The sequence below is a fragment of the Podarcis bocagei genome (genome assembly GCF_964188305.1).
Source record: "Podarcis bocagei genome assembly, chromosome: 17".
Lineage (NCBI taxonomy): Eukaryota > Metazoa > Chordata > Lepidosauria > Squamata > Lacertidae > Podarcis > Podarcis bocagei.
In genome coordinates this window covers 9,607,734-9,635,112 of record NC_138143.1, presented here as the reverse complement: position 1 = coordinate 9,635,112, position 27,379 = coordinate 9,607,734, and the positions used below count along the sequence as shown (strand labels likewise).

General features: G+C 47.0%; 1 protein-coding gene across 1 annotated transcript; it reads left to right on the top strand.

Annotated features, from left to right (window-relative positions):
• The first annotated feature begins 20,447 nt into the window (after positions 1–20,447).
• GADD45GIP1 (GADD45G interacting protein 1) lies at positions 20,448–27,005 on the top strand. The gene is made up of 2 exons (XM_081176884.1): positions 20,448–20,905; positions 26,293–27,005. Exons 1-2 carry the CDS (start codon positions 20,463–20,465, stop codon positions 26,639–26,641), a joined length of 792 nt encoding a protein of 263 aa, XP_081033010.1. The 5' UTR covers positions 20,448–20,462; the 3' UTR covers positions 26,642–27,005.
• The last annotated feature ends 374 nt before the right edge of the window (positions 27,006–27,379 follow it).

Sequence of the window (27,379 nt, the reverse complement as noted above, 5' to 3'; positions counted from 1 at the left end):
TTTCTTAAAGCGTTGCCAACATAAGAGTTGTTTGACGCCCAATCATTTCCGCCTCTCACTGCGCGGGAGTCTCCTGCGCAGGGTGGGCGTGGGCAGCGGGGTGCTTGGGCTCTCCTTGCTAACTTCCAACGAAGAGTCCTGGAGCCCCTGCACCTCCCTGTCCCATTGCTCTCCTGGATCCCTGGTGTTACACTCATTCTCTTCCCCTTCTTCCCGGCTAAGTCTCCCTCTAGTGCTTGGACCTTCCCCTGCAGAATCAGAGACCCTCTCCTTCTCCCGTGCCTCTGATGGCAGTTCCCTGACAGTGCTTAATGTTTTAATTTGTTGGAAGCCACCCAGAGTGGCCAGGGCAACCTAGTCAGAAGGGCAGCATATAAATAAATATATTACTGCTGCTGCTGCTACATATTTATCAATTTATAAGCGGACACAGACAAAAATTTCCATGTATGAATCTCATAATCACAATTCTGCTTGGAGAAAAAGAAGCCCTCTATACCTGGATCCAGAACAGATCCTATTCACAACCAGAGGTACCACTGTATTTACATGATGAGTCCCGTCTGATTGGCTGATTCTGCTTCCCTCCTGGAGCCTGATTGGTCTTCTCCTGCAGGCCAATCAATTGTTGCATTCTACGATCCTCCCAGCCTAATAGGCTGATTAACTTCCTCCTGGAGCCTGACTGGTCTTTTCCTGCAAGCCAATCAGTTGTTGTATTCTAGGATCCTACTTGCCTGTTGTTCTAGGATCCAAGCTTAGTACATAACAGCTATCAAATTGTGAAAGGAGAATGTGCTTTGTATAAAAAGGTAAAGGGACCCCTGACCATTAGGTCCAGTCGTGACCGACTCTGGGGCTGCGGCGCTCATCTCGCTTTATTGGCCGAGGGAGCCGGCGTACAGCTTCCGGGTCATGTGGCCAGCATGACTAAGCCACTTCTGGCGAACCAGAGCAGCGCACAGAAACACCGTTTACCTTCCCGCCGGAGTGGTACCTATTTATCTACTTGCACTTTAATGTGCTTTCGAACTGCTGGGTTGGCAGGAGCTGGGACCGAGCAACAGGAGCTCACCCCGTCACGGGGATTCGAACTGCCAACCTTCTGATCGGCAAGTCCTAGGCTCTGTGGTTTAACCCACAGCGCCACCCGCGTACTGTGCTTCGTATAGGAAGTAGGTAAAGCACTGCAAGGAGGGCAGGAGGCAGAAAACACAAAGAGAGAAGTTCAGTGGGAGAGGTAGGAATGCCAGCAGAGCCAAGGCGGACCTGCTGATCACTGGCCAGAGAATCTTATAGCTGTGGGCAACAGCAAAACAGCAATGATTCCTCTTCTCCCTGTGGCCTTCAGTGGGGCCAAGCATGCAACCAAGCCTCAATAGTAAGGGGTAGGGGACTCGTGGCACAGCACCAGTGGCTGTAGAGCCTTAGAAATGGAGGTAGAGCCCTTGCTGCGAGTCCTCTCTCTCCAGCTAGTAGACCAGTTTTCCAGTTCCTAACCAGTAGGACAATTCCCCCTTCCTCCAGAAAGAAGGCGGAAGGGAGGAAGAAGAAGAGAGAGCACATCTGAAAAAACAAACAACAGGACACAGTCTAGAAGGTGTGGTCTGGTGGCATTCCCTACCCGTGGCTGTTTTTGTGTATGCCTCAGTTGTAGGCAGCAGACACCTACGTCTCTCCCTGTCTTCTCTTGTGACCAGGCCTGTTGGCCAGTTCCCACACTTCCCAGAGCCCCCTCCGTGACCTGTAATCATCTCTGTTAGGCGGCCTCTTGACATCTGGTTGTCAAGAACAGGAACCCACAGGACTGGAGGTATTCATAGTTAGTCACACATGCGTAATAGATGATCCACATTTATGCACGCAGTGTAAGCACACTGGTGGGGATGGAAGCCTGCAGGTGATCAAACTGGGCTTGCATCCCACACAAGAGCCGGATCTGGTGGAGTGCCATCAATTCTATGTGCAGAAAGATTTACCTACTTCTAACAAGGCGAAGCGGATGCATTCAGCAGCAGAGACAAAGGCAGCTCATTGTTAACGGGGCAGACCTTACTGCAATGCCCTGGGCGCATTATCTACACGTACATCCCCAAACAGCCATATTCCATGTTCAAATCCGCCCAACAACAGCCAGATAAAGAATACTGGTACTGTGTCATTTAGGGAAGGAGGGCTGAGCCTGAACCGAATATCTGATGCAATTTCAGTTTTTGTGATTTTTGGATTCCTCTTTGTAGAACTGTAATGTATCCCATTCTGCAAGTTTTCTGTTCGTATTCTGATCAGCAGGGGCTCATTCACACTAATTTTTCACCGTGCTTCCTAGGTAAAGATTCACACTTGTCTGGTCCATGTCAGAGTACCTTTCTCTCTGCTTCTTCCTCCGTGAAAACCGGCTCTTCAATGCTCTTGGCAATCCACGGCAAACGTGAACTGCTGTGTGTTCCGATTCAGCACTAAAGAGCAGGTTTTCCTGGGGAAAGCTGTGGGTGGCAGGTAGTGCTTGCACACAAACTGGGAAAGCATGAATCTGAACCCAGAAAGTGCAGGGCAAAAGGTAACTGTGGATAAGCCCTAGGTTGATCAGTTTCTTTCAAATCTGTCATTTACTAGTTCGCTATTTAAAAGTTGTTGCTTGCATCAGTGGTCATTCTGTATTCTTTTGCAACTCACCTCAACTTGGTGTAATCTGGATAAGGATCTTCCAACTGAACATTTCTCCTGCCTGTTTAAACAAGGAGGATATTGGCAGGCAGGAATGTGTGCCAAGGAGGGTGACCAAGATGATCAAGAGTTTGGAAACCAAGCCTTATGAGGAATGTTTGAAGGAGCTGGGTATGTTTAGACTGGCAGACAGAAGACTGAGAGGTGTTATGATAGCCACCTTCTAATATCTGAAGGGTTGTCTGTCACATGGAAGATGGAGCAAGCTTATTTTCTGCTGCTCCAGATGGTGGGACCTGGACCAATGGAATCTAATTATAAGAAAAGAGATTCCAACTAAACGTTAGGAAGGACTTTGTGACAGTAAAGAGCTGTTCAATGGTGGAACAGACTACCTCAGGAGGTGGTAGACCAGGGGCCGGCAAACTACGGCCCGGGGGCCAGATGCGGGCCCCCCAGGCTCGTAAATCTGGCCCACGGACCCTGCCGCCTGCTCAGTCAGTCCCCGGCCACTGCGGATGCCTCGCCCCGCGGGGACTGACTTCCACAACGCTGGCACGGCTTCTGGGCGGCGGCAACGCTGGAATGGAATCATATTGGCTGCAGGAAGCTCCTGCAGCCAATCCGAAGCACGGACACCTCTGGGCGGGTGGCGCCGCTGGCACGGTTTCGGATTGACTGCAGGAAGCTCCTGCAGCCAATCCAAAGCCACGACGTTTGGATTTGTGTGCAGGGTAGGCGACGCCGCGAAGCAGAGTGGAGGTGGTGCTGCCGCCACCAGACCTTCGCAGGGCTTTGCCCATGGTGACGGTGCATGCTTGGCAAGGGCCCCTGGCTTCCCCTCGGCCTCCTCCTCCGACGCCTCTTCCTCCTCCTCTGCCATTGATGCTCCTGATGCTGCTGCTTCTCCTCCTCCCCGACGCCACTGCGCCGGCCATGGCCCCTTTCTGGGCGGGCAGGATATGAAGAAAGAGCCGCTGCCGTCGTTGCAGGTAACCAGGCTTGGGCCTCAGGCGGGAGCCTGCTCTCCGTCTCCCCCAGCGAAGCAGAACATGCAAAGTGGAGGGGATGATCACTGCAAGAAGATTTGTGTGGTGTTTGCACGGAGCCAGCAATTACGCACGCACACAGAGGCCTTGCCACAATATTGTTGCGACCGTTGCATGGTGCACACATACCCAGGAGTTGTTGAGCTCTGGTAGGATGTGATGTCAACTTAACTTTTATGCAGAGGGCAGGCCCGCTGGAATGGATGGACCCAGGTTAGGCATGGCCACTCATGTCAACAGGTTTACTCTTGAGTAAAAAATAGGGGAGCGACTTCCGCGTAGATATGCATTTTTAAAAAACTATAGTCCGGCCCCCGACAGTGTTTGAGCGACAGTGAACCGGCCCCCTGTTTAAAAAGTTTGAGGACCCCTGTGGTAGACTCTCTTTCACTGGAAGTTTTTAAACAGAGGCAGGATGGCCATCTGTCCTTTGGTTGCATTGCAGGGAGTTGGACGAGATGACCCTTTAGATCCTTCCAACTCTACGATTCTATGATTCATGACACTTTTTCTTTTTAAGCTCCCATGGACATTCATGCTATGGGACGCGGGTGGCGCTGTAGGTTAAACCACAGAGCCTAGGACTTGCTGACCAGAAGGTCGGCGATTCGAATCCCTGCAACGGAGTGAGCTCCGTTGCTCGGTCCCAGCTCCTGCCAACCTAGCAGTTCGAAAGCACCTCAAAGTGCAAGTAGATAAATAGGTAACGCTCTGGCGGGAAGGTAAACGGCATTTCAGTGCATTGCTCTGATTCGCCAGAAGCGGCTTAGTCATGCTGGTCACAACCCGGAAGCTGTACGCCGGCTCCCTCGGCCAATAAAGCAAGATGAGCGCCGCAACCCCAGAGTTGTTTGTGACTGGACCTAATGGTCAGGGGTCCCTTTACCTTTACCTTACATTCATGCTGGAGCACTAGGCTAAGGGGGGATGGGCCTGGCTTTCTGACAGACTGAGCTGCAGGCCTAGGAATTACGGTTGCAATCCTACACACACTTTCCTGGAAGTAATTCCCATTGAATCCAATGCATGCCTCAGTACACATGCCCAGGATTGGACTGTAAATTCCTTCCACTGAAAGCCTGCACCACATCTTAGTCTCCTTTGCAGAGGACCTCCATATAACCTGCTATCTAGGAGGCTTTGCAAGTGCCTGTTTGTTTCAATGGGGCTTATACAGGAGCATTTCCTGCAGGATTTTGTGGCCCATTACATCAATGGGGCAGCCCCCCTCATGCGAGTGGGAGCATGAGGGGGGCTGCCCCATTGATGTAAAGGCAAAAAGGTAAAGGACCCCTGGGCGGTTAAGTCCAGTCAAAGGCAACTATGGGGTGTGGCACTCATCTCACTTTCAACCAGAGCCACTGTTTGTCCACAGACAGTTTTCCTGGTCATGTGGCCAGCATGACTAAACTGCTTCTGGCGCAACAGGACACCGTGACAGAAACCAGAGTGCACGGAAACGCCGTTTACCTTCCTGCCACAGCAGTACCTATTTATCTACTTGCACTGGTGTGCTTTTGAACTGCTAGGTTGGCAGAAGTTGCAACATAGCAATGGGAGCTCAACCCCTTTGCAGAGATTTGAACCACCAAGCTTCCGATAAGCAAGCCCAAGAGGCTCCGTGGTTTAGATCACAGTGCCACCTGCTCCCCTTGCCATTGGTGTATCAACCTCAAGCACCAAAAACCCCTGAGCTGGCCCTTGCCCTCCAAGAAGTCTCTAATTCTCAGCTATTAAAGAGAGCAGTTTTACATGCTTGCACCAGCCTATCCTAGCACTAAGGAACAATCCTTATATGATCTATATTGTTATACATGTGCATCCCATCTGTTCGGCCAACGACGTACAAAAACCAGTAAAAGACATTCTGTTTTCACAGGACAAGCTTGTGTTTGGCAGAGGAGACATGCAGGCATGCGTGGCCCAGAGAGCACTTGAAAGGGTCTGTTACCAACCCTTGAGAAGATGGAGGGACAATTTCTTTAGGAGATCTGGGGCAGCAAGACAAGCCTCCACTGCTCCATCTCTCTTTCTCTCTGTTCCCGAGCTCTGTGTGTCACTAGCCAGAGCCAGGCTGGGAGGTGGCTAGAGCCCCACCAGGGCACCTCAGAAGCAGGCATCCTGACCTGAGCGCGACAGACACTTTGGAGACACCCTCTCTTCCCGGAGGTGATGCTATTTCCCTCTCTGTCTCTCAGGATGACCCCAATGTGCCTAGCTAGTGGCAGCTGGATGGGACTAGAAAGCTGCTGCTCTTCTGCGTGGCTGGAGGGCATGAGGACAGCGGTGTGCGTGCCATGCGGCACAGCCCACAAACAGCAACACTACCAAATGGCCTGGCTAACATCATGCCAGACTTAGCCATCTGCTCTGCCTGGGCCCTGTTCTCTACATGGCAGAGTTAGCAGCTCCCGCTCAGCTTCATCCTTGCCAAAGCCATTGGAAATATCTATTTTAAAGAAAAGAAGGGGGAGAGGGAAGACCCCCCTTAAGAAGAACTTCCACATGAGTTAGAGGGCACGATTTTACAACGCTTACAGTTTGTTCCTCTTATTTTCCAGTCCAGGCTCGAAGGCTGAGCTTGAAAGCTGGGGCAGCATGACCCAGGAAGCCCTTGCTTAGCTTTAGCCCCAGACTCACTAGGTGACCTCAGGTCTCCCTGGTCCAGTCTGGCCTCCAATGCAGATCTACGGGATTAATGAGCTTGTATGTGTGGTGTGGCGCTGTGGGTTAAACCACAGAGCCTAGGACTTGCCAATCAGAAGGTCAGCGGTTCAGATCCCTGCAACGGGGTGAGCTCCTGTTGCTCGGTCCCTGCTCCTGCCGACCTAGCAGTTCGAAAGCACCTCAAAGTGCAAGTAGATAAATAGGTACCACTCTGGTGGGAAGGTAAACGGTGTTTCCGTGCACTGCTCTGGTTCGCCAGAAGCGGCTTAGTCATGCTGGCCACATGACCCAGAAGCTGTACACCGGCTTCCTCAGCCAATAAAGCGAGATGAGCGCCACAACCCCACAGTCACGACTGAACCTAATCGTCAGGGGTCCCTTTACCTTTACCTTTTATGTGTGGTGCAATTTGAAAGGTCCTAAGCAAATCTGAAGCGTCGTTCCTCTATTTAGCCAAAGGGTCGTCATTTTGGGGGGGTAGGGGTGGAAGCAGCAGATGACTCAGAACATGATTAAAAGAAAAAACAGCACAATATTGTGACACCCAACATTCTGCACCACAACGGTAACAATAAACAGTACAAGTGAGATTAGCATTATTCAAATGCCCCAGCCTTCAAAAGCACTCCCATTCTGACCTCCAAGATGCTAAAGCTCCAACAATAAGGGAGATTAAAGTCAGCAGACTCCCTCCTCCTCCTTTTGCTGAAGGGAACACTCCTGTGCAATCGGTAAGCCATGTCACAAAATCTTCGTGGCACCGATGAAAAATTTAGAAAGAGAATTCAATGGGAAGGAAGCAGAGCACACCGCTGGGCCTGGGTACGAGAGGCTGGTGGTTGCTTGCCAAGCTGGCCTCTTTGCACCAGTCCAAGTAGCTTTTTATCCAGTTCTTCCCAATTGCATGCCAAATGGGGGGGTTGCTGAAGGGCTAAATGTGGCCAGACCCACAGCTCCGCAGGGTGGGGCGGAAGGTTTTTGTCAAGCAAGGAGAGCTGAGTCTGGAAGGAAAGCGTTCCCATTTGAGCCCCACTTCTCGTCTGCTGGTGCCAGGAATCATTAAGATGTTGGAGAAAGTGAAGAGTAGGGTCTCCAAAGAGAGGTACTGACAAGAAACAAATAGGCTTAAAGAGGGGAGGAAGCGAGGGAATGGGAAAATGAGGGGCGAAACAACCACCCCAGCCGGTCGTGTTCTTGCCACTGACAAATGTGTTCATCCAGACCGAAGCGTTTAATTAACTTGAAAAAAGGAAAGTTGAGTTTCCCTCAAAGTAGGCTGACTCTGGGGGTGTTGGGATGAGAAGAGTGGCATGCACAGTACAAGCTGGGAATGGCAGGGGAGTCGAGGAAAGCAATTTGTCCTCCTTTTTCCTCCAACACATGCAATTCTCCGGGGAGCATGATGTTATTAGCGGGGCTCTTAAGCTTCCCTGACTCGCTCCCTCTCCAGGGAACAGGGGAAGGGGACGCCAGCTAAACAATTAAGTAAAAGGCAGTTTAAAGTTGGCAAACGCTACTCAGGGAGATGCTGCTTTTTAGACTCCGGGTCCTGGCTGATGAGGAACTGATGCCAGAGACTGTCAGCTGAAGGAAAAGAAAGCTTACGGAAGGGTTGGGATTGATGGGAAACAAAGCAAGGAAAAAGTTGCAGGCAGAAATGGGGCCCGTCTACATTCATCCAGCTTGCAGGAGCACAACTTGGTGGGAGAAGTCTCAGGCAGCCGAGTGTCAGCATTGGACCACAGGCAGCCAAGCAGAATGTGTAAATCTTGGCAGTATTCGGTCCAAAGAAGGCTGATCACCGAAGAATTGATGCTCTTGAGAGTCCCATGGACTGCAAGAAGATCAAACCTATCCATTCTGAAGGAAATCAGCCCTTAGTGCTCACTGGAAGGACAGATCCTGAAGCTGAGGCTCCAGTACTTTGGCCACCTCATGAGAAGAGAAGACTTCCTGAAAAAGACCCTGATGTTGGGAAAGATGGAGGGCACAAGGAGAAGGAGACGACAGAGGACGAGATGGTTGGATAGTGTTCTCGAAGCTACCAGCATGAGTTTGATTAAACTGCGGGAGGCAGTGGAAGACAGGAGTGCCTGGCGTGCTCTGGTCCATGGGGTCACAAAGAGTCGGACACGACTAAACGACTAAACAACAAATTTGGTCCAAGGTCATGCTGGAGTGCTGACCTAGGCAGAGCCTAGAACAGGCATCCCCAACCTTCGGCTCTCCAGATGTTTTGGACTACAACTCCCATCATTCCCAACCACTGGTCCTGTTAGCTAGGGATCATGGGAGTTGTAGTCCAAAACATCTGGAGGGCCGCAGGTTGAGCATGACTGGCCTAGAAGCTTCAAAGTAGGCACAGGAAGTCAAAACAAAAGGCAGCAATGATTGCAGGCAAAGGTCTAAGCCAGGCCAACTTGATGCCCTCCTGATGTTCTGAACTACTTCTGCCAGCATGGCCAAAATACGGTACAAAAGGGGCTGGAACAAGGACGACACGAAGCAGCAGCAGGTAAGGGAGCTGGACAAGGAGACTTAGAAGAGAGATAAACAGAAATCACCAGGCTGTGTACACACTCCCACTCACTCTGCATTCAGGGCACTCCCATCACAGGTTTGGAAAGTGGAGTGTGCACAAAACAGTAGCTGCAACCCACACCTATCATTTCCTATCTTAGGAAATATTGCATTCTGGTGCATTTCCACATCCCCCCAAATCCAGCTTCATTCCAAATTGAGAAGACGGACAACCTAGATGCATTTTAAATCAGAAATGTGCAGCAATAAGGGAGTTACACAGAGTTGGCCAAAGGCTGGTTTTTATCCATACAAAGAACCAGGTTTGATTCAGTAGCATTTACATACCCTCCAACATTTCTCCAATGAAAATAGGGACATCCCGTTCCATAATGATAATTTTACTATTTAGACTCCACACATCTTACTGGGTTACCCCAGCCACTCTGGGCAGCTTCCAACATATGTAAAAGAAAATAAAACATTAAACATTAAAAAAAAAAATCCCTATACAGTGGTACCTTGGTTTAAGAACAGCTTAGTTTATGAACAACTTCAATTAAGAACGCTGCAAACCCGGGAGTAGTTGTTTTGGTTTGTGAATTGTGCCTTGGAATAAGAACATGTTTCACTTCCTGTTGAGTGTGTTCCATTTGTAAATTGAGTCCCCCACTGCTATGGCAGAGCACACCTTGGTTTAAGAACACTTTGGTTTAAGAACGGAGTTCCAGAACGGATTAAGTTCGTAAACCAAGGTACCACAGTATAGGATTGCCTTCAGACAGGTCGGGGGTCAAATAGCTCCATATCCTCCAACATTTCTCCAAAGAAAATAGGAACGTCCTAAGGAAAAGGGGGACATTCTGGGATCAAATCAGAAACTGATGGCTTCTCTAAATCAGGGGCTTCCCTGGAAAATAGGGACACCTGGAGGGTCTGCATTTATAGGTGACAGGGTTGCCATCTCTGCAGACAGCTCCTGTCGCTGTGCTTTTCACTGCAAATTCATTATCAGATGATCATGCACATCCCCACGCCATTGAAATAAAAAAATTAAGGTCTTATATATATAATAAATGTTCATAAATGTACCAAGCAAACACGTACATAAATATATAAACCACATGTCTGAAGCAGCACAGGAAAACAGCCCTGGAACCATTTTGACTCCCAAACTGTCCAAATGTTTTCTCTGCAGAGTCAAAGGAAAATGGAAAAGGCTCCCCATTGTCTTTTCCTTCACAAATCCTGTCTTAAGGGTATGTCTGTGTATGAATAAGCTGAGCCTGTGACCTGGCTCAGGAACTAAGTATTTATTATTACAAAAGACTGGCCAGGCTCCCCAGGGTATCCAATCAAGTAAGCATTAACAGGTAACTTGCCAGACAGGAGGTAAACAATGCCCTCAGATTTCTGCTATAGACCTCCCTTTCTGTGATGTAGGTATGATGTATCTGGGGGTGGTCTTGGACTTCAAGGTGGGCAATTTAAAATGTCTATATAAGGGCGGACACACCTTGGTTCAGGGTCCTCCTCCTCCTCCTGCGTGTGAGGGGAGCACCCTGTTGCAACAGTTCAGTAAAGATCAAGCTTACTAGCTGCTTTGCTTCTCAATATTCTCTGGTTATTTTCTCTGTTATTTTCTCCGACCGATGGAGAACCTACAAAGGACTCTATAAGGGCTCTTGGATACCCCATAAGGGAATAAGGGCAGATTTTCGTTTATTACACCTATTGATTTCTACCAATCAGGTTCCTTTTTAAAGCACAATCAGGAGAAATCAATGGGCTCCCTAGGGAGCAGCAGGAGGAGGTAGTGATATCCTAAGCCTTGGGAGAACAATATTGCACTTTCTTTTTCTACATTGCGTGCCTGAGTGGCTCATCATAAGGGGCAGCAGGAAACTCCCAAGTTAAATCTTGACTGACCCTGACCGCTCTCTTTATTTTACTGCCTGCTATAAATCTGGAACCATTTAATACTTCCAGTGACACAACACCAATGGCACTTCAACAATACTGGTAGTGTATACTTGTACCTTTGATTATGTAAACACTTGTTTCTTCCATCTGGTAATCATTACTGGACTCTTTTGTTGTCAAGTAATGAAACTGCTAGGATCCAGCAGTTGGGGAGCAGCCCTGGGGTGTCTCCCTAGAGGTCCCTTGGATATTGACAATTGATTGTGGAAACGGGGAATTACATTCCTCTCCTTGTGCAACTGAAATTAAGCTAAAATAAATGAATGAGCAATTAAGCTTGCTTCAAAGATGAAATAAGGAATCAAAGGGTCTGCCGGCAGGAAACAAAAACCGAATAATTAAAGTGCCAAATCAGGACTGTTGTGGTCTCTGCTGAAAGGAAACAACTAATCAAAGGGCCAGTAGGGGAGAAGCAGAAGCTACTTTTATTTTATTTTTTAAAAGAGGGGTCAAAAGAGGAAATGATAAAGGAAAGGCAAGTTAGTCAGGAGAAGCCTAGACAGCAGACAGGTGGCACTGCAACTGGAATTTCAGGTTTTAAAATCACCACAAATCAAGGCTGGAGAAAAACAGAGTAAATAGAAATTGTTATGTACTGAAGTTCTCACCCTGGGCCAGCAGGGGGATACTGCAGATAGTTATGCAAATGAAGGATCGAAAGCCACGTTCAGTGATTGGATAGTTTTTATGCAAATGAAGGATCGAAAGTGACATTCAGTGATTGGATAGTTTTAGAAAGTTGCTACAGTAACGTTGTACTGGCTGATATAAGCAGGCTGACTGAGCTCTTCAGTTCAGTTCTGTTCTGGCCTCTGAATAAACAAGAGCTGTTTGAAGAATCGCTGTGTCGTCTGATATGTTCACCCACAACTTAACAGAAATCACCAGAATGCAATGAATGTCATCTCAATCTCCATAAAAACTGAGTGAATTAATGAATTTCACCAGATAAATTAGCTAGTGTGGAAGTAACCAGAGAACAAAACCCTTCTTGAATAAAACATCACCTCCTGCGCTAGAGTCCTTCAGTTCTGCTGAGGCCTTGCTCTTCCACAATAAATCAAAATTTAAACTAGCTCCACAAGACAGTTAACATGCCTGCTCCCATGGTCAAGATCCTTCTACAATATTTACAGTGGTACCTCGGGTTACATACGCTTCAGGTTACAGACTCCGCTAACCCAGAAATAATACCTCAGGTTAAGAACTTTGCTTCAGGGTGAGAACAGAAATCGTGCTCCGGCAGCGCGGCGACAGCAGGAGGCCCCATTAGCTAAAGTGGTACTTCAGTTTAAGAACAGTTTCAGCTTAAGAACGGACCTCCGGAACAAATTAAGTACTTAACCTGAGGTAACACTGTACTCTGAAGCCGCATACAGTTTAGAAGGTATAGTTAGATCTGTAGCCTTCAATAAGTACAGTACGGTTTAGCGTAGCTCCTCTTACCCACAACCATGACTGAAATATGGCCTTTAATTACTGTATTTTTCCATCTATAAGATGCCCCCATGTATAAGAAGCCTCCTATTTTTGAGGTAACAACCAATTGCCAGTCCACCTTCAGCACTATTCGAATATAAGACACCCCCTAATTTTTGACATTATTTTTTAGGGGGGAAACCTAGTCTTATACACCGAAAAATACAGTAGTTGTTGCCAATTTGCAGCAAGAGCAGTATCACTATTTGCATGTAATTTAATTTGTTTTTATTGTTGCAATTACCTTTTAGCAAAAAAGAAAAAAGATTTGATTTGTGTATTTGCACTTCAGAGGAAAAATAAAACAATATATATTTTAAAAGAAAAAGCCCTTCATGAAATGCAGGACAAGCAGTATAAGTGGGGCAACACCAGCCATATCAACTTTCTCACAGATTCATCCTCCGGTGCAGTTCATTCTAGGCAGGAAAGAGCAATTCCAAGAAAGCCAAATATTTCCACAAACCAGCCTTGCTTCCACACTGGCCCTTTTCTTTAGAATTAACATTTCCATGCCCAGTTTTTACAGAAAGCACAACTAAGGCTTCTCCAAGCTATTAGCACTTTAATTGGTTGTTTCCTATTCACTCCCAGCTTTCACAATACCAAACCAACATTAGGCAGTTCCTGTTCCCATGAAGAGGGGCTCTAATAACTCATTTTCTCTTTCCATTCAGATTATTGACCATTCATTTGTGTGCGTGTGTGTATACACACACACAAAATAGTACCTCGGGTTAAGAACTTTGCTTCAGGATGAGAACAGAAATGGTGCAGCGGCAGCAGGAGGCCCCATTAGCAAAAGTGGTACCTCAGGTTAAGAACAGTTTCAGGTTAAGAACGGACCTCCGGAACGAATTAAGTTCTTAACCCAAGGTACCATTGTATATATAGATACCTCTGGATGCGAACAGGATCCATTCCGGAGCCCCATTCGCATCCTGAAGGAAACGCAACCCGCACCTGCGCGTGTCGCGATTCGCCGCTTCCGTGAATGTGCGTGGCGTCATTTTGAGCGCATGCGCATGCGAGAGTGGCGAAACCTGGAAGTAAGTCGCTGCAGAGCATAACCTGAAAATGCTCAACCTGGAGCTACTACAACCCGAGGTATGACTGTATAGATAAATAGATAGATAGATAGATAGATAGATAGATAGATAGATAGATGATGATAGATAGATAGATAGATAGATAGATAGATAGATAGATGATAGATAGATAGATAGATAGATAGATGATAGATAGATAGATAGATAGATAGATGATAGATAGATAGATAGATAGATGATAGATAGATAGATGATGATAGCTACATGATAACTAGATAGCTAGATGATAACTAGATGATAGCTAGATAGATAGATGATAGATAGATAGATGATGATAGATAGATGATAGATAGATGATAGATAGATGATGATAGATAGATGATAGATAGATGATGATAGATAGATGATGATAGATAGATGATAGATGATAGATAGATAGATGATAGATAGATAGATAGATAGATAGATAGATAGATAGATGATAGCTAGATGATAGATAGATAGTTAGATAGATAGATAGATAGATAGATAGATAGATAGATAGATAGATGATAGATAGATAGATGATAGATAGATAGATAGATGATAATGATAGATGATATAGATAGATAGATAGATAGATAGATAGATAGATAGATGATAGATAGATAGATGATAGATAGATAGATAGATAGATAGATAGATAGATAGATAGATAGATAGATATCTGAAACAAGCATTAGCTCTGGTTGCAAAAGCAAAGTGAGTCATTAATGCCCCCTTCCAGTGAACACGTAGGACTGATACAGCCTTACTGAGTTGGGCTGGCCCAAGACATTTTGGCACCTGAGGCAAACCACACAGCAGTGCCCACCCCCCGCCAGGGAAGAAGGGGTGAGTGAATATCTACATTGGGAGGGGGCAAATCCAGCCTCCAAGGAACATGCCACAACTGTTGCTGCCACTGCAATAGCAGCAACAGGCAATGCATTCCTTGGAAATCCTGCCACCTGAGGCAGTCACCTCACCTTGCCTCATGGGTGGGCCGGCCCTGGTGATGAGGAAGCAACCAAATTAAAATGTTAGTAGCAGAAACCACTTGTGAAGAATACAGAGACATTTGCTGAGTGATATTGCCATATTAAGCACACTTAGGACTCCGCTATACAGCTACAAAAAAAAACAACGTTTTAAGTGTGTTGTCAAGTACATTATACAAATGTGACACTAGATGGCGATGGTGAGCTATGGGAAATCCAATATATTTTATATATATATAGCATTTTCACAACATTTTTATATGTGTTAGATTCTACCTTAGTGGGGCTTGCTTCTTCTGAGTGAACATACTTAGGAACTTGCCTGTGTTGTAGGGCAATGGAGAATGCAGTACCTTATTAAGCGCTGCAGGATTGTACATTGCAATGCAACAGTTTGCGATGTCTGATTTTTCTTAGTAATGAAGTGAATAGGTAAAGGTAAAGGGACCCCTGACCACTAGGTCCAGTCGTGGCCGACTCTGAGGTTGCGGCGCTCATCTCGCTTTATTGGCCAAGGGAGCCGGCGTGCAGTTTCCGGGTCATGTGGCCAGCATGACTAAGCCGTTTCTGGCGAACCAGAGCAGCCCACGGAAACGCCGTTTACTTTCCCGCCGGAGTGGTACCTATTTATCTACTTGCACTTTGACGTGCTTTCAGACTGCTAGGTTGGCAGGAGCAGAGACCGAGCAACGGGAGCTCACCCCGTCACGGGGATTCGAACTGCCGACCTTCTGATCGGCAAGTCCTAGGCTCTGTGGTTTAACCCATAGCGCCACCCGCATCCCTTTAATGAAGTGAATAAATAATATTAATTTCAGAGAACACTGCTAGTGTAGAAGCAGCCCTCTCTCTTCCCTGCTTTCACCACAAATTCATTACATTGGGGGTGGGGGGAGGCTTGAGAAAAACACTTTAAGAGATTGTTACCACAATATAAAGAAGTCCAAATTCAAATGTCCATGGAGAGATCTATGAAGCCGATCCAATATAAATTCCAGTAGTTGCCCAGTGCTTGTAATGGGCAAAGAGAGACTTCACCTACTGCCACACTGATCTCTGCACACTTGGGGGATGTCACTAAACTAGGGTTTATAATTCAGGGAGTAACTGGAGGGGGTCATTGGCTTCCAAAGTAAAGGTAAAGGGACCCCTGACCGTTGGGTACAGTCACAAACGACTCTGGGGTTGCGGCGCTCATCTCACTCTATGGGCCGAGGGAGCCGGAGTACAGCTTCCAGGTCATGTGGCCAGCATGACTAAGCCGCTTCTGGCGAACCAGAGCAGCGCATGGAAACACCATTTACCTTCCCGCCGGAGCGGTACCTCTTTATCTACTTGCACTTTGACGTGCTTTTGAACTGCTAGGTTGGCAGGAGCTGGGACCGAGCAACGGGAGCTCACCCCGTCATGGGGATTCAAACCGCCGACCTTCTGATCGGCAAGTCCTAGGCTCTGTGGTTTAGACCACAGTACCACCCCCGTCCCTTCGGCTTCCATAGTATTTGCGCCAATATGTGAAGAATTCAGACAGAGGACAAATGGCAGTTTGAGCATTTGTCAAAGAAAGCTGCTTGTTTTATATTTGCTAATGGGGAACTGGAAGGGATTTCGTTTATCCAGTTGCCTTATGCTACACATAGAAGGAGCAGTGGTGCCGAAAGTTTCTGAGGAGCAGAAAGTTTGGAGGACATGGGGAGAAAAGACAGAGTAATGCTCAGTCCCACTGTGTAACAACACAGCCCAGAAAAGTGCTTTGTGTAAGCAACTTGAACTGAAAGGTGGTGGTGGGAATTCAGGGATGCAGAATTAATGAAATTGGAGCCCAGCCATGAAGCAGGTTAACACCCTGACTCTGGGGAAAGTTAAAGAAAGGATATTTAATGACCACAAGCGCCCCCGAATCATTCCTCCAGTTAAAACTAGTCCAAGCAGAGAACAAGCATGAGAGAGAGAGAGCGGAACCTTGAGGTAACAGTGCTATGTAGAAATCACACCCTCATTACAGGCCTTTGGGGGTAATTATTATTATTTTTTATATCAGCTTTGCAAAGGGATCATTACCCTCCCGTAGAAATGAGCCATTTTTCCAGTACAGCAATCCTGGTATCTCATTAAAAAGCATCAGGCTCAAAGCAAACAAACCATCACATGTCATTTTCATTTTAATAGGGGGAAATAATTATTCTCACAGCCCAAAACGTACATAAAAGTATCTCATAAAATAAGAGCCCGGTTTCCACCAAGTGTTCAAAACGAGGTGTGTGTGTGTGAGAGAGAGGTGCTGATCAATTGTTCGATTGTTAGCCGCCTACGGTGTGAAGGAATGTGAAAGCAGCAAAATACTCTAAATTTAAAATTGAGAAGCAAGGTAAGAGTTTGGGGTGAAAGGAATGTTTCTGAATGGCAAGTGATGCCTCCTTGGGGCTCATCCAGACTCCCTTTTGCACTGCGTTTTCCAAGAACAGCTCTGCTTGTCCCAAGTCCACATCCAAGCGGAGTTTTTTGTCCCGCCGCTTTCCCCAGGGAAAGCCACAGTTTGCTGCTGAATCGGAATAGCAATTTGCAGAAAACCCAATCTACCTCATCTACTTTTGAAACACATTTCAACTCCAACTCCGCTCCATCGTTCCCTCTCCGAGGTGGCTTCAAACCTCAGACTCTGTCTTCGGTGGAATAAGGCTACCAACAGCACTCTCTGTTTTGATTCTAGACTCTGTCCTTGTTTCAACAAACTAATTCTGGATCTCTAGAAATGGGGCTTTGGTGGGCTGGGAGATGGGGGCTCAAGGTTTTAGTAGCCAGAGCTGCCTCCTCCTTCCCTTCAACCATGATGTGCTCATGCTATGTCTGTACAGTGGTACCTTGGTTCTCAAATACCTTGGTTCCTCAAACAACTTGGAACCCAAAAACTACAAATCTGGAAGTAAGTGTTCCGGTTTGCAAACTTTTTCCAGAAGGCAAATGTGCTCTGTTTTGAGTGTTACGCTGAGGTCTGTCTGTTTTTGCAATTTATTTTACGTTTTCGTGGCTGTTTTGTTTTTGTGACTGTGTGGAACCCAGTTCAGCTACTGATTGACTAATTCATTGTGTGACTGCAGTACATTGTTTATTGCTTTCATTTTATGGATCAATGGTCTCGTTAGATAGTAAAATTAATGTTAAATTGTTGTTTGAGGGGTGGTTTTTAAAAGTCTGGAACGGATTAATCCATTTTGCATTACTTTCTATGGAAAAGCGCATCTTGGTTTTGGAACAGACTTCCAGAATGGATTAAATTTGAGAACCAAGGTGTGCAAACTGTCTCACCAGAGTGGTGCATGCTCTAGTTATCTCCCGCTTGGACTACCGCAATGCGCTCTACGTGGGGCTATCTTTGAAGGTGACCCGGAAACTGCAATTAATAAAGAATGCGGCTTAGCCTCCCTATCAGCCGGCATGTGGGATGGCGCAGCCGCAACCAACCACTTTCCGACGTCTCCTCCAGCAGGCCTCCAGAGCTTCAACTCCAGACATTTTGGGCTAGATTGGAGAGTGGGAGAAAAAACTGGAGAGCGGGGGCAGTGTTTAGAGGCTTTTTAGAGAATGCTCCCCGCTTACACGATATTTACCGTATTTTTCGTCCCATAGGATGCTCCGTCCCATAGGACGCACCTAGTTTTTTTGGGGGGGGAGGAATAAAGGGGAAAAAAATTTCCTTTATTTCCCCCCCAAAAGCAGGTCGGGGAAACCGAACCAGGTCGAGGAACAGCGGGATGGCGGCGCTGCGCCTCCCTGCTGTCCCCCAAGCTTGTGGGGCTGGCCCATGTCTGCCCGGCGCGAGGGGCGCTCTGCATCAGGGCGCCCCGCCCGCCGGGCGGCAGGCTGCTATCCGCAGCGTGGGGAGCCCTGCGGGGAACTCCTGCAGGGCTCCCCACGCTGCGGATGTCTGCCCGGCGCGGGGGGCGCTCTGCTTCAGGGCGCCCCTCGCGCTGGGCGGCAGGCTGCTATCCGCAGCGTGGGGAGCCCTGCGGGGAACTCCTGCAAGGCTCCCCACGCTGCGGATGTCTGCCAGGCGCGGGGGGTGCTCTGCTTCAGGGCGCCCCTCGCGCTGGGCGGCAGGCTGCTATCCGCAGCGTGGGGAGCTTTGCGGGGAACTCCATCGCTCCATCTTAAGAACTACAGTCACTTTTTCACCCTTTATTAGAGAAATAGAAGGCCATAGTCCCAGGTCTGTACTGCAGGACACAACACATGTGTGTCATTATTATCAAGATACAGGCAGACATTAAAGTAAGTATGTTATGTACTGAGTTGAATAGGATCCAAAAGGCAGCAGTCTGATTGGTCCTAGAACAATGCAGCAGTATGATTGGTCCGCAGGAGCCACCCAATCCAGCTCCAGGTGGAAGTGAATCCGCAACCTGATTAGCCTACAGGAGAATCACAGAATTAGCCAATCAGGTGCGGCACATTGTGTAAATAATGTATATAAAGCAGATATTTTAGGGGAACATTCATTCCTCACTACTATGAGCTGAATAAAGAGCATGAAATCCACACTCGACTCCGAGTATATTTCAAGGTACAAAACCGGTAATTCAGCTCAACAAATTTCACCAACCATCCTGCAATTGTTAGCTTCTAGTAAAAGATCAAGAGAAACGATCGGTCACTCTGAAAGCAAAAAAGAGATGCCAAACGGAATATGCTCTGGGTTGCTGCAAAGCTAAATCTAGTTAAATTGTCATGTCCACTGTCCCCTCAAACCCCGCTTTCCCGCTCATAAGAACGCAAGACCATAGAATCATAGAACTGTAAAGTTGGAAGGGACCATAAGAGTTCATCTACATTGGTGCCCCGCAAGACGAATGCCTCGCAAGACGAAAAACTCGCTAGACGAAAGGGTTTTGCGGTTTTTGAGCTGCTTCACAAGACGAATTTCCCTATGGGCTTGCTTCGCAAGACGAAAACGTCTTGCAAGTTTGTTTCCTTTTTCTTAACACCGTTAATACAGTTGCGACTTGACTTCGAGGAGCAACTCATAGAACGCGGTGTGGTAGCCTTTTTGAGGTTTTTGGCGATTTTTGAAGCTTTTCCAAAACTTTTCCGACACCGTGCTTTGCAAGACGAAAAAATCGCTAGACGAAAAAACTCGCGGAACGAATTAATTTCGTCTTGCGAGGCACCACTGTAGTCCCAACTCCTTGCAATGCAGGAATCTTTTGCCAGAGTCTGATGTGGGGCTTAAACCCACTAGCCTGAAATTAAGAGTCTCATGCTCTACCAACTGAGCTATTCCAACATACGATAACCACTACTGAATCAGGCCAGTGTCCTGTCTAGTTTAGGGAAGTTATCAATGTTTCATGTTTTATTGTGTTTTTAATATTCTGTTGGGCGCCACCCAGAGTGGCTGGGGAAACCCAGCCAGATGGGCAGGGTATAAATGATAAAATCATTGTTGTTATTATTATTATTATTACCCCAGCATCTTGTTCTCAGCTGAAAAGTTGTCTGTGGGGAACTGCAAGAGGCAGAGCATAGCCATCATGAATAATTTAATAAATTTATTTAAATTTAATTTACTTAATTTATTTAATGTAGTATCCTATACCTGCAGGTCTCAGGGAGGTTCACAGGATAAAATCAGAATATAAAACCACAAAGTATATAATCAAAATAAAAACCACTCAATAACAAACACCCCCCACGCACACATTTTAAAAGGACATAGAATGTCAATCAAATAATAGGTATTGATAGCCCTCTCTTCCATGAATTTGTCTAATTCTCCTTATGTTGGTTGGCCATGGCTGCCTCCCGTCACGTGGAAGGGAGTTCCACAGGTTAACGCCGCCCCTGCGCTCTCCTGACTCCTTCCCGCTTCAGCGCGGACCCAAAGAGACTAAATGTCACCCCGCAGGGCGCGTCCCTTTAACCTTTCCTATCTCTGTGGCGATAACGATCAACAAAAGCAACTCTCCGCGGGGCGGCCCAAGCGCGCGTTGACGTCACATTCCAAAATGGGAGCCGCGGCGGCGGCGTGCAAAATGGCGGCGCCCACGCGCCCCAGATCCAAGATGGCGCCGCCCACGGGTGGGAGGAGGAGCCCGGCTCCCAAGATGGCCGCCCTCCTAGCTCCGTGCTGCTGGCGAGCCGGCTCCAAGATGGCCGCCCTCGGAAGCGTCCGGCTGGCCCTGGGAGGCGTCCGGCTTTACAACGCTCGGCCGCTAAGGCGGCGGCTCGGAGGGGTTTACCGGCCGGACCCCGAGAACCCTCGCACGCCGGCCTGGCAGCTGACGGCCGCCTACGAAGCGAAGGTGTACGGGCGCCACGGATCAGCCTCCGGGGTCGACCCGGCCGGACTCTGGCCCAGCCCGGAGAAGCTCCGGGAGATGGAGGCCGAGGAGAAGGCCTGGTACCCGTCTCTGAGGGAGATGCAGGAGCGGCTGGACGCCAAGGAGCAGAGAGCCGAAGCCAAGCGGCGGGCGAGGTGAGAGGGGCTGAGCTCCGGAGGGGCTGCGGCCGAGGGCGCCCTGCTCCCCCCGGGTGGGGTGAGATAATATGAATATCGCTTAAGCCTTAAGGGGTGGAAATGGTTCTATCGACGATTGGGTTAATTGATTCATGCGACTTTTTAAAAAAAGAATTTTTACTACATATTAAAAATTTATAAAGAAAACATATATTAAACATTACATCCAAATCTTCAAAACTAAAAAGAAAAAATACAAAAAGAGTAAAGATATAAAAAAAGAAATTGATCAAGTACACAAAGTTATTCAAAGGATACAAACGGAAATTTGATTACAGTATTTTGTAATCAGTATTTTTTGTTTGTTTTTATTACGTTATTGTTCTTTTTTCTATAACTTTTATTAAATTTTCTGTTTTACATTTTAGAATATTCATTTAAACAACCTTAAAATATCAATGACTTCCCTTCCTCTCTTTCCATGGTTTATTTACAAAACATAAATCCCTGCATATTTTATATAAACTAAACCATTCGGTATTCCATTATTAACATCCATCAAAACTTATTTACGCTGCTGAATTTATCTTAATGCTGCCCATGTTTTCAAATAAACACAGCTTTCCTCCATATATCCTGTTACATTATTGCTCTTTGTTGCTTTGTAACAGCCGCTTTGGGATTCATTTGGGTGAAAAGCTGCATAAAAATGCAACAAATCAAAAGCAGCGAGCCGAATGTGAGGGTTGGACTAGATGACCCTTGGGGGTCCCCTCCCAAGTCTGCAATTATAGGATTCTGTGAACCTTCGGCAGGATAGCAATAGAACAAGTAGAGGTGTCTGTATTTTCACATATGAGAGAGTAGGAGGGAGAAGATGGGTCATATAGGACGGCTTGTATTGTATATCCGGTCACCAGAATTGGTGAAGCCGTGAGAGAAGGCCAGTGCAAAAAAATGCAAAAGTACAGGTGACAGCACACATACTACAAAAACTATTGTATATATACAATAGAGGGAAAGGAGAGGGAGAGAGCTTCACAATTTTTATCATACTTTGTTGTTGTTTAGTCGTTTAGTCGTGTCCGACTCTTCGTGACCCCATGGACCAGAGCACGTCAGGCACTCCTGTCTTCCACTGCCTCCCGCAGTTTGGTCAGGCTCATGTTGGTAGCTTCGAGAACACTGTCCAAGCATCTCGTCCTCTGTCGTCCCCTTCTCCTTGTGCCCTCCATCTTTCCCAACATCAGGGTCTTTTCCAGGGAGTCTTCTCTTCTCATGAGGTGGCCAAAGTCTTGGAGCCTCAGCTTCAGCATCTGTCCTTCCAGGGCTGATTTCCTTCAGAATGGATACGTTTGATCTTCTTGCAGTCCATGGGACTCTCAAGAGTCTCCTCCAGCACCATAATTCAAAAGCATCAATTCTTCGGCGATCAGCCTTCTTGATAGTCCAGCTCTTACTTCCATACATCATACTTAGGGTTGCCATAGTCCCCAAAGTGAAAATCAGGACAAAATTGTTGAGTTTGCTTTGGGGTGGGAGGCGTCAAAGTTTTCAAAGTTGGGTGCCATTTCGCCGACTGAAAATCCGGACATATGGCTGCCCAATTATGCATTATCTCCTCCAAAAAGATTGCAGAAAGCTGGGTATATTAGTGCTATTGCTAAAGTATCCTCCAGGTTGGTAAAGCTGACACAAATGGAAGTAGCCCAGGAGGGTGTCTCAAACTTAAGTGGCTAGACTAGAGAACAATAGGTAAAAATTGATATTGTAATGCTCATGGGAATAATATGAAATGTGCCTTCTAAGAACCGGTTGTTTTAGGTAAGAAGAGGAACAATATATCCTTATTTACACAGAGCACCGCTGCTTACCTTGCTGTAAGGTGTCTTAGCAGTCAGTAAACAAAAATGTCCTTTTGGAAAGACATGAATTGTACGCTGAGGATATGGGTCTCTGTGGTTTCTCGCAATGATTGACAACAGGAAATCTGATGTGGAAGGTACCACCCAGGCCACCTTTTAACTGCAAGGTGACACCAGCCTTCTGCCTGCCTGCTCCCAGTCCAGACCACACTGTGTCAAAAGCGGAGACAAAGGGCATTGCAAAAGACAAGACACTCAAAGTATGCTGGGCCAGATATATTGTTGGTGTAGCCTTCAGCTGGTGGTAATTTTCCTTTCTGAATTCAATTCTGAGGACATTTAGAAGGAAAAGATTGATTTTGCCCACCTTCCTCAATTGTTTCCTAATTATGCAGGTGACTTGTAGGCAGGCTTCAACAATTACACTTGCCCCAGCAAATATGGCATTGTCTCCTCTTGAGCGCTTAGCAACAAGCCTTCCTCCCAACTTTGGTGTGCTGGGATCATCCTGGCAGCTTCATAGCAAGTCCTATCCCTTGCTAAGGTTGAAAGGGAGGCTGGAGGTGCTAAGCCCTTGCAGCACCTTGGTCCTACAGGATTAACCCAGCAAGCCCCCATCATTTTCAGCTTGGTGGCAAGAGCATCTGTGGCCGCACTCTGAGCTTGGCATAGCAGCTCTGACCCCATAGCTGACTGAAGTCAGAATACTCCCTGCCAGTCTGCATGAAGGGTAGAGGGAGCTTCCTTTGCTGTTGGGTAAAGGTAAAGGGACCCCTGACCATTAGGTCCAGTCGTGACCGACTCTGGGGTTGTGGCGCTCATCTCGCTTTATTGGCCGAGGGAGCCGGCATACAGCTTCTGGGTCATGTGGCCAGCATGACTAAGCTGCTTCTGGCGAACTAGAGCAGCGCACGGAAACACTGTTTACCTTCCCGCCGGAGCAGCACCTATTTATCTACGGTACTTGCACTTCGTGCTTTCGAACTGCTAGGCTGGCAGGAGCAGGGACCAAGCAATGGGAGCTCACCCCGTCACAGGGATTCGAATCACCGACCTTCTGATCGGCAAGTCCTAGGCTCTGTGGTTTAACCCACAGCACCACCCGCATTCCTTTGCTGTTGGGTAGAGGCACTTTTTCCCATCAAGCCAGCAGAGGGGAAGGCTTTGATGACCACAGTTTTTGTCTTCACTTGCAACGCTGGCCGAAAATTGTAGACCCTTGCTTTTAGACTGGTTCCACATTTTCACTCCCTGTGATCAGTATGCTGCTGCCCTCTGGTGAGCATTGTGAGTCTTAGCTGCTGCTACCTTGACCTTGGGGAAGGAGGTGGGAATTGTCCTCACAGTGGCCGCAAGATGATCCCCTCTACTCCAAGGCTGAGGTCCTTTGGGCGCTGAATTGGCACTTCGCTTGGGGCATCTGGCCAATGCAGGTTGAAACAGAGAACAACTTACGTACCTTCCTTTCCATTGGAGGCCTGAGGCCAAGGAACATCATCTTGGTGATTACCAGGGCCAGTCAAAATTAAGGACATCTGCTGGCGTAATTCTCTCCCTCCAAAGGCAAACCTTTGGACCCATTTGGGATGGGAGTTGGAGACTGTATTTCAGTGGTTCTGTTCCTACAGGTGGACTGGTTCCAGAAAGTGGTGGGGAACTGTTGCTCTGCCATGGCACTGGTAGTATGAAGTTCTGCCAGTATGAAGTTTATATCTCCCCCTCCCCCAAATGCTCTTTAACATTTATGTTATGCTTCTGAGCGAGGATTTAGGACTGGCTGTCATCCTTTTGACTGAATTCAGGTAGGATAGTGGAAGTTCTGAACAAGTATCTAATGTCAGTGGGTAAGGACTAAAAATTGACTCACAATCCAGGTAAATTGGAGGTCCAATTGGTAGGTGGCTTGTCTGAACAGGGAGGTAACAGTCAACCTGTTCCACTCTTGGTTAAGGGCCAGTTTGCTCCATGGAGTCCTGTTGTATATGGTCTCACACAGGTGGCACATGCAACGTAATGCACATTCGCCTGGCACCACCTGCAGTCCCTTCCGGATAGAGAGGCTGGCTACTAGTAAGAATTTATGTTGCGTTTTAAGACTCCTCTGAAATTTCAACTGGTGCTTTTAACCTATAAAGCCCTGTTAGATTTGGGACCTGGGTATTGAAACAACAGTAACAACAACGTGCTCTGTATGAATAATAATAATAATAATAATAATAATAATAATAATAATACCTTTATTGTCAATGTACAACCTGTGTACAATGAAATTAACCGAGCCTCCCTCCCCCCTCACACAAACACTCAATCTCATTGCATTCCGTGTGCTTGTCGCACAACACACCAACCCCAAAAGTCAGTTGCACAATATTATTTTCCGTTCAGCAGCCTAACAGCCCACGGATAGAAACGTTTTTTTAGCCTGTTGGTACGACTGATTATGCTTCTATATCTCTGGCCCGAGGGTAGAAGATTAAAGAGGTGCTGGCCGGGATGTGAATTGTCCCTGATAATTTTTCTCGCTCTTCTAAGGCATCGATCCCTTGCGATGTCATCTAGCGGGCTCAGGGGACAGCCCATGATATCATGTGCTGTTTTTCACCACCCTCTGCAAAGACTTTCTGCCTGTGGCTGTCAAGCCAACGTACCACACTGTGATACAATATGGGAGGACACTTTCTATTGTGGACCGGTCGAAAGAGGTCATCAATTGTTGTTTAACATTGTTCTTTCGCAAGACCCTGAGGAAATGGAGTCTCTGTTGGGCCTTCCTAACCACCTGAGTTATATTGTTTTTCCACCTTCACTAAGGTAAACTCCCAGGAATTTAAAGGAAGAGACTCTCTCCACATAACCCCACCCGATATACAACGGGGCTAGTTCCCCCTCTTCCTCCGAAAGTCCAACACCATCTCCTTTGTCTTGCTAATATTTAGGTGCAAGTTATTCTCTAGGCACCATGTAGATACTTTTGGAACCTTCCCCCTGTACACTGATTCATCTCCAGCTGTAATTAGACCCATTATGGTAGTATCATCTGCAAACTTAATTATTGCAGTAGATGGATCAGAGGAATATTGCCCAGACATTAAGATCATCCTCAAGAGGTTCTCCTCCAGTTGCCTCTTCCTTTGCGCATATGGTGACTGGGAAAGAGCCTTATTTATTGAGGTGTTCCAACCTTGTAATGCTGTCCCAGGATGGCTCACCTGGTGCTTACCTGTGTGAGCTCAGTCGCTGGGTTTAAACTATTCTAGTTGTCAGGGTTTTTTAATTTAAAAAAATAGTCACATTGGCATACTTCTTGCTGTTGCTCCTGCTGCTTTATTGTGCCTTTATTACTGAGTTATTTGTATTTTCATTTTTTAAACTTAATGCTTTCAGGGTTTGTTTGTTTTTTATTGAAATGTGAGGCTTGAGTCATTTTAAATCAAAGAATGTGGCATGTCTTGAAGTATTCAAAGTGAGTCTATATCTCTTTTTTCCAGCTTCTTGGGGAGTCTGCGGGTGTTTGATCTTCTGTTTTTGCTCTCTTCACAGAGAGGAGCACATTGCTTCCCAAATGGCCAAGATGCCAGAGATGATTGCAAACTGGTTGCGGGAAAAGGAGGAGCGCAAGACCAAAGAGCGAGAAGAGAAGGAGCGGCGGCAGATGCTACTGGCTGAAGCCCGTGAGCGCTTTGGTTACAACCTGGATCACCGCAGTGCTCAGTTCCAAGAGATGGTGCAAGAGATGGAGAAGGCTAGAAAGAAGGAAGCGAAGCTGCAGAAGAAGCAGCGGAGAGAGGAAGCTCTGGCCAAAAAGGCAATGCAAAGCACACCTGTTGCCTCAATCCCGGACAAAGAAGGGGAGGTGGTTGCAACAGACGCATCACATCAGGTCACATAGTCTGTTGGGGCTCTGAAAGTGCAGACTCTGGACTGTGCATTGTGTTAACCTGGTGCAGAGGCCCAGCAAGCACATCTCTTGCAACCCTTGATCCTGCCTGAAGGTCATTTCCCAACTCTCTGACCACCGATGAGAGAATATTCAGGTGTTCTCTCCCTATCTCTGTCCCACTTGATCACCAAAAATAGATTTGGAGTAGCAAATACCTTTGCTGCTAATGCTTCTGAATTCCTTGTTGGTGGATCCTGAGGGTGATGTCAAACTTTGACTTCTATCTTTCCAGTGGAGTAAACTACCCTCACTTACTAGCTGGCTGATGTGTTGTGTGCAGTTACAGACAAATAAATGTATGTGGTATTTTTAACCTTGGTTTTCTTCTATTTTAAATTTAACAGACTAATAACAGGAGAAGGAGCCCCAAACATGCCAAGCCCGCCATGTTGTCTATTTATGTTTGTATTTTGCCCTTCCTTCAAAGAGCACAGAGTGTAATCCTCACAACAAAGCTGGAGAGGTGGGCCAACCTGTGGTTTCTTCCAAGGCCACTCAGTGACCTTCATGGCTAGGCAGGGACCTGAAGCTCTGGGTCTTTGTTTAAACCCAATTCCAGCTCCTGTGCCACTCTGTGTCTTGATTAGTTGCCGTGTGTCCACCTTTTGAAGGGAGGCAAGAAAGTTGGCACTTCTTATGGGGCAAACGTGTCCTGCTACAAGCACACACAAGCTTCAGTTGTCAATA

Bases quoted from the DNA above. Each gene is read 5' to 3' on its own strand.
- GADD45GIP1 (XM_081176884.1), top strand. From the start codon at position 20,463: ATGGCGGCGCCCACGCGCCCCAGATCCAAGATGGCGCCGCCCACGGGT. The intron at 20,906-26,292 runs GTGAGAGGGGCT...CTCTCTTCACAG, and splicing joins GAAGCCAAGCGGCGGGCGAG to AGAGGAGCACATTGCTTCCC.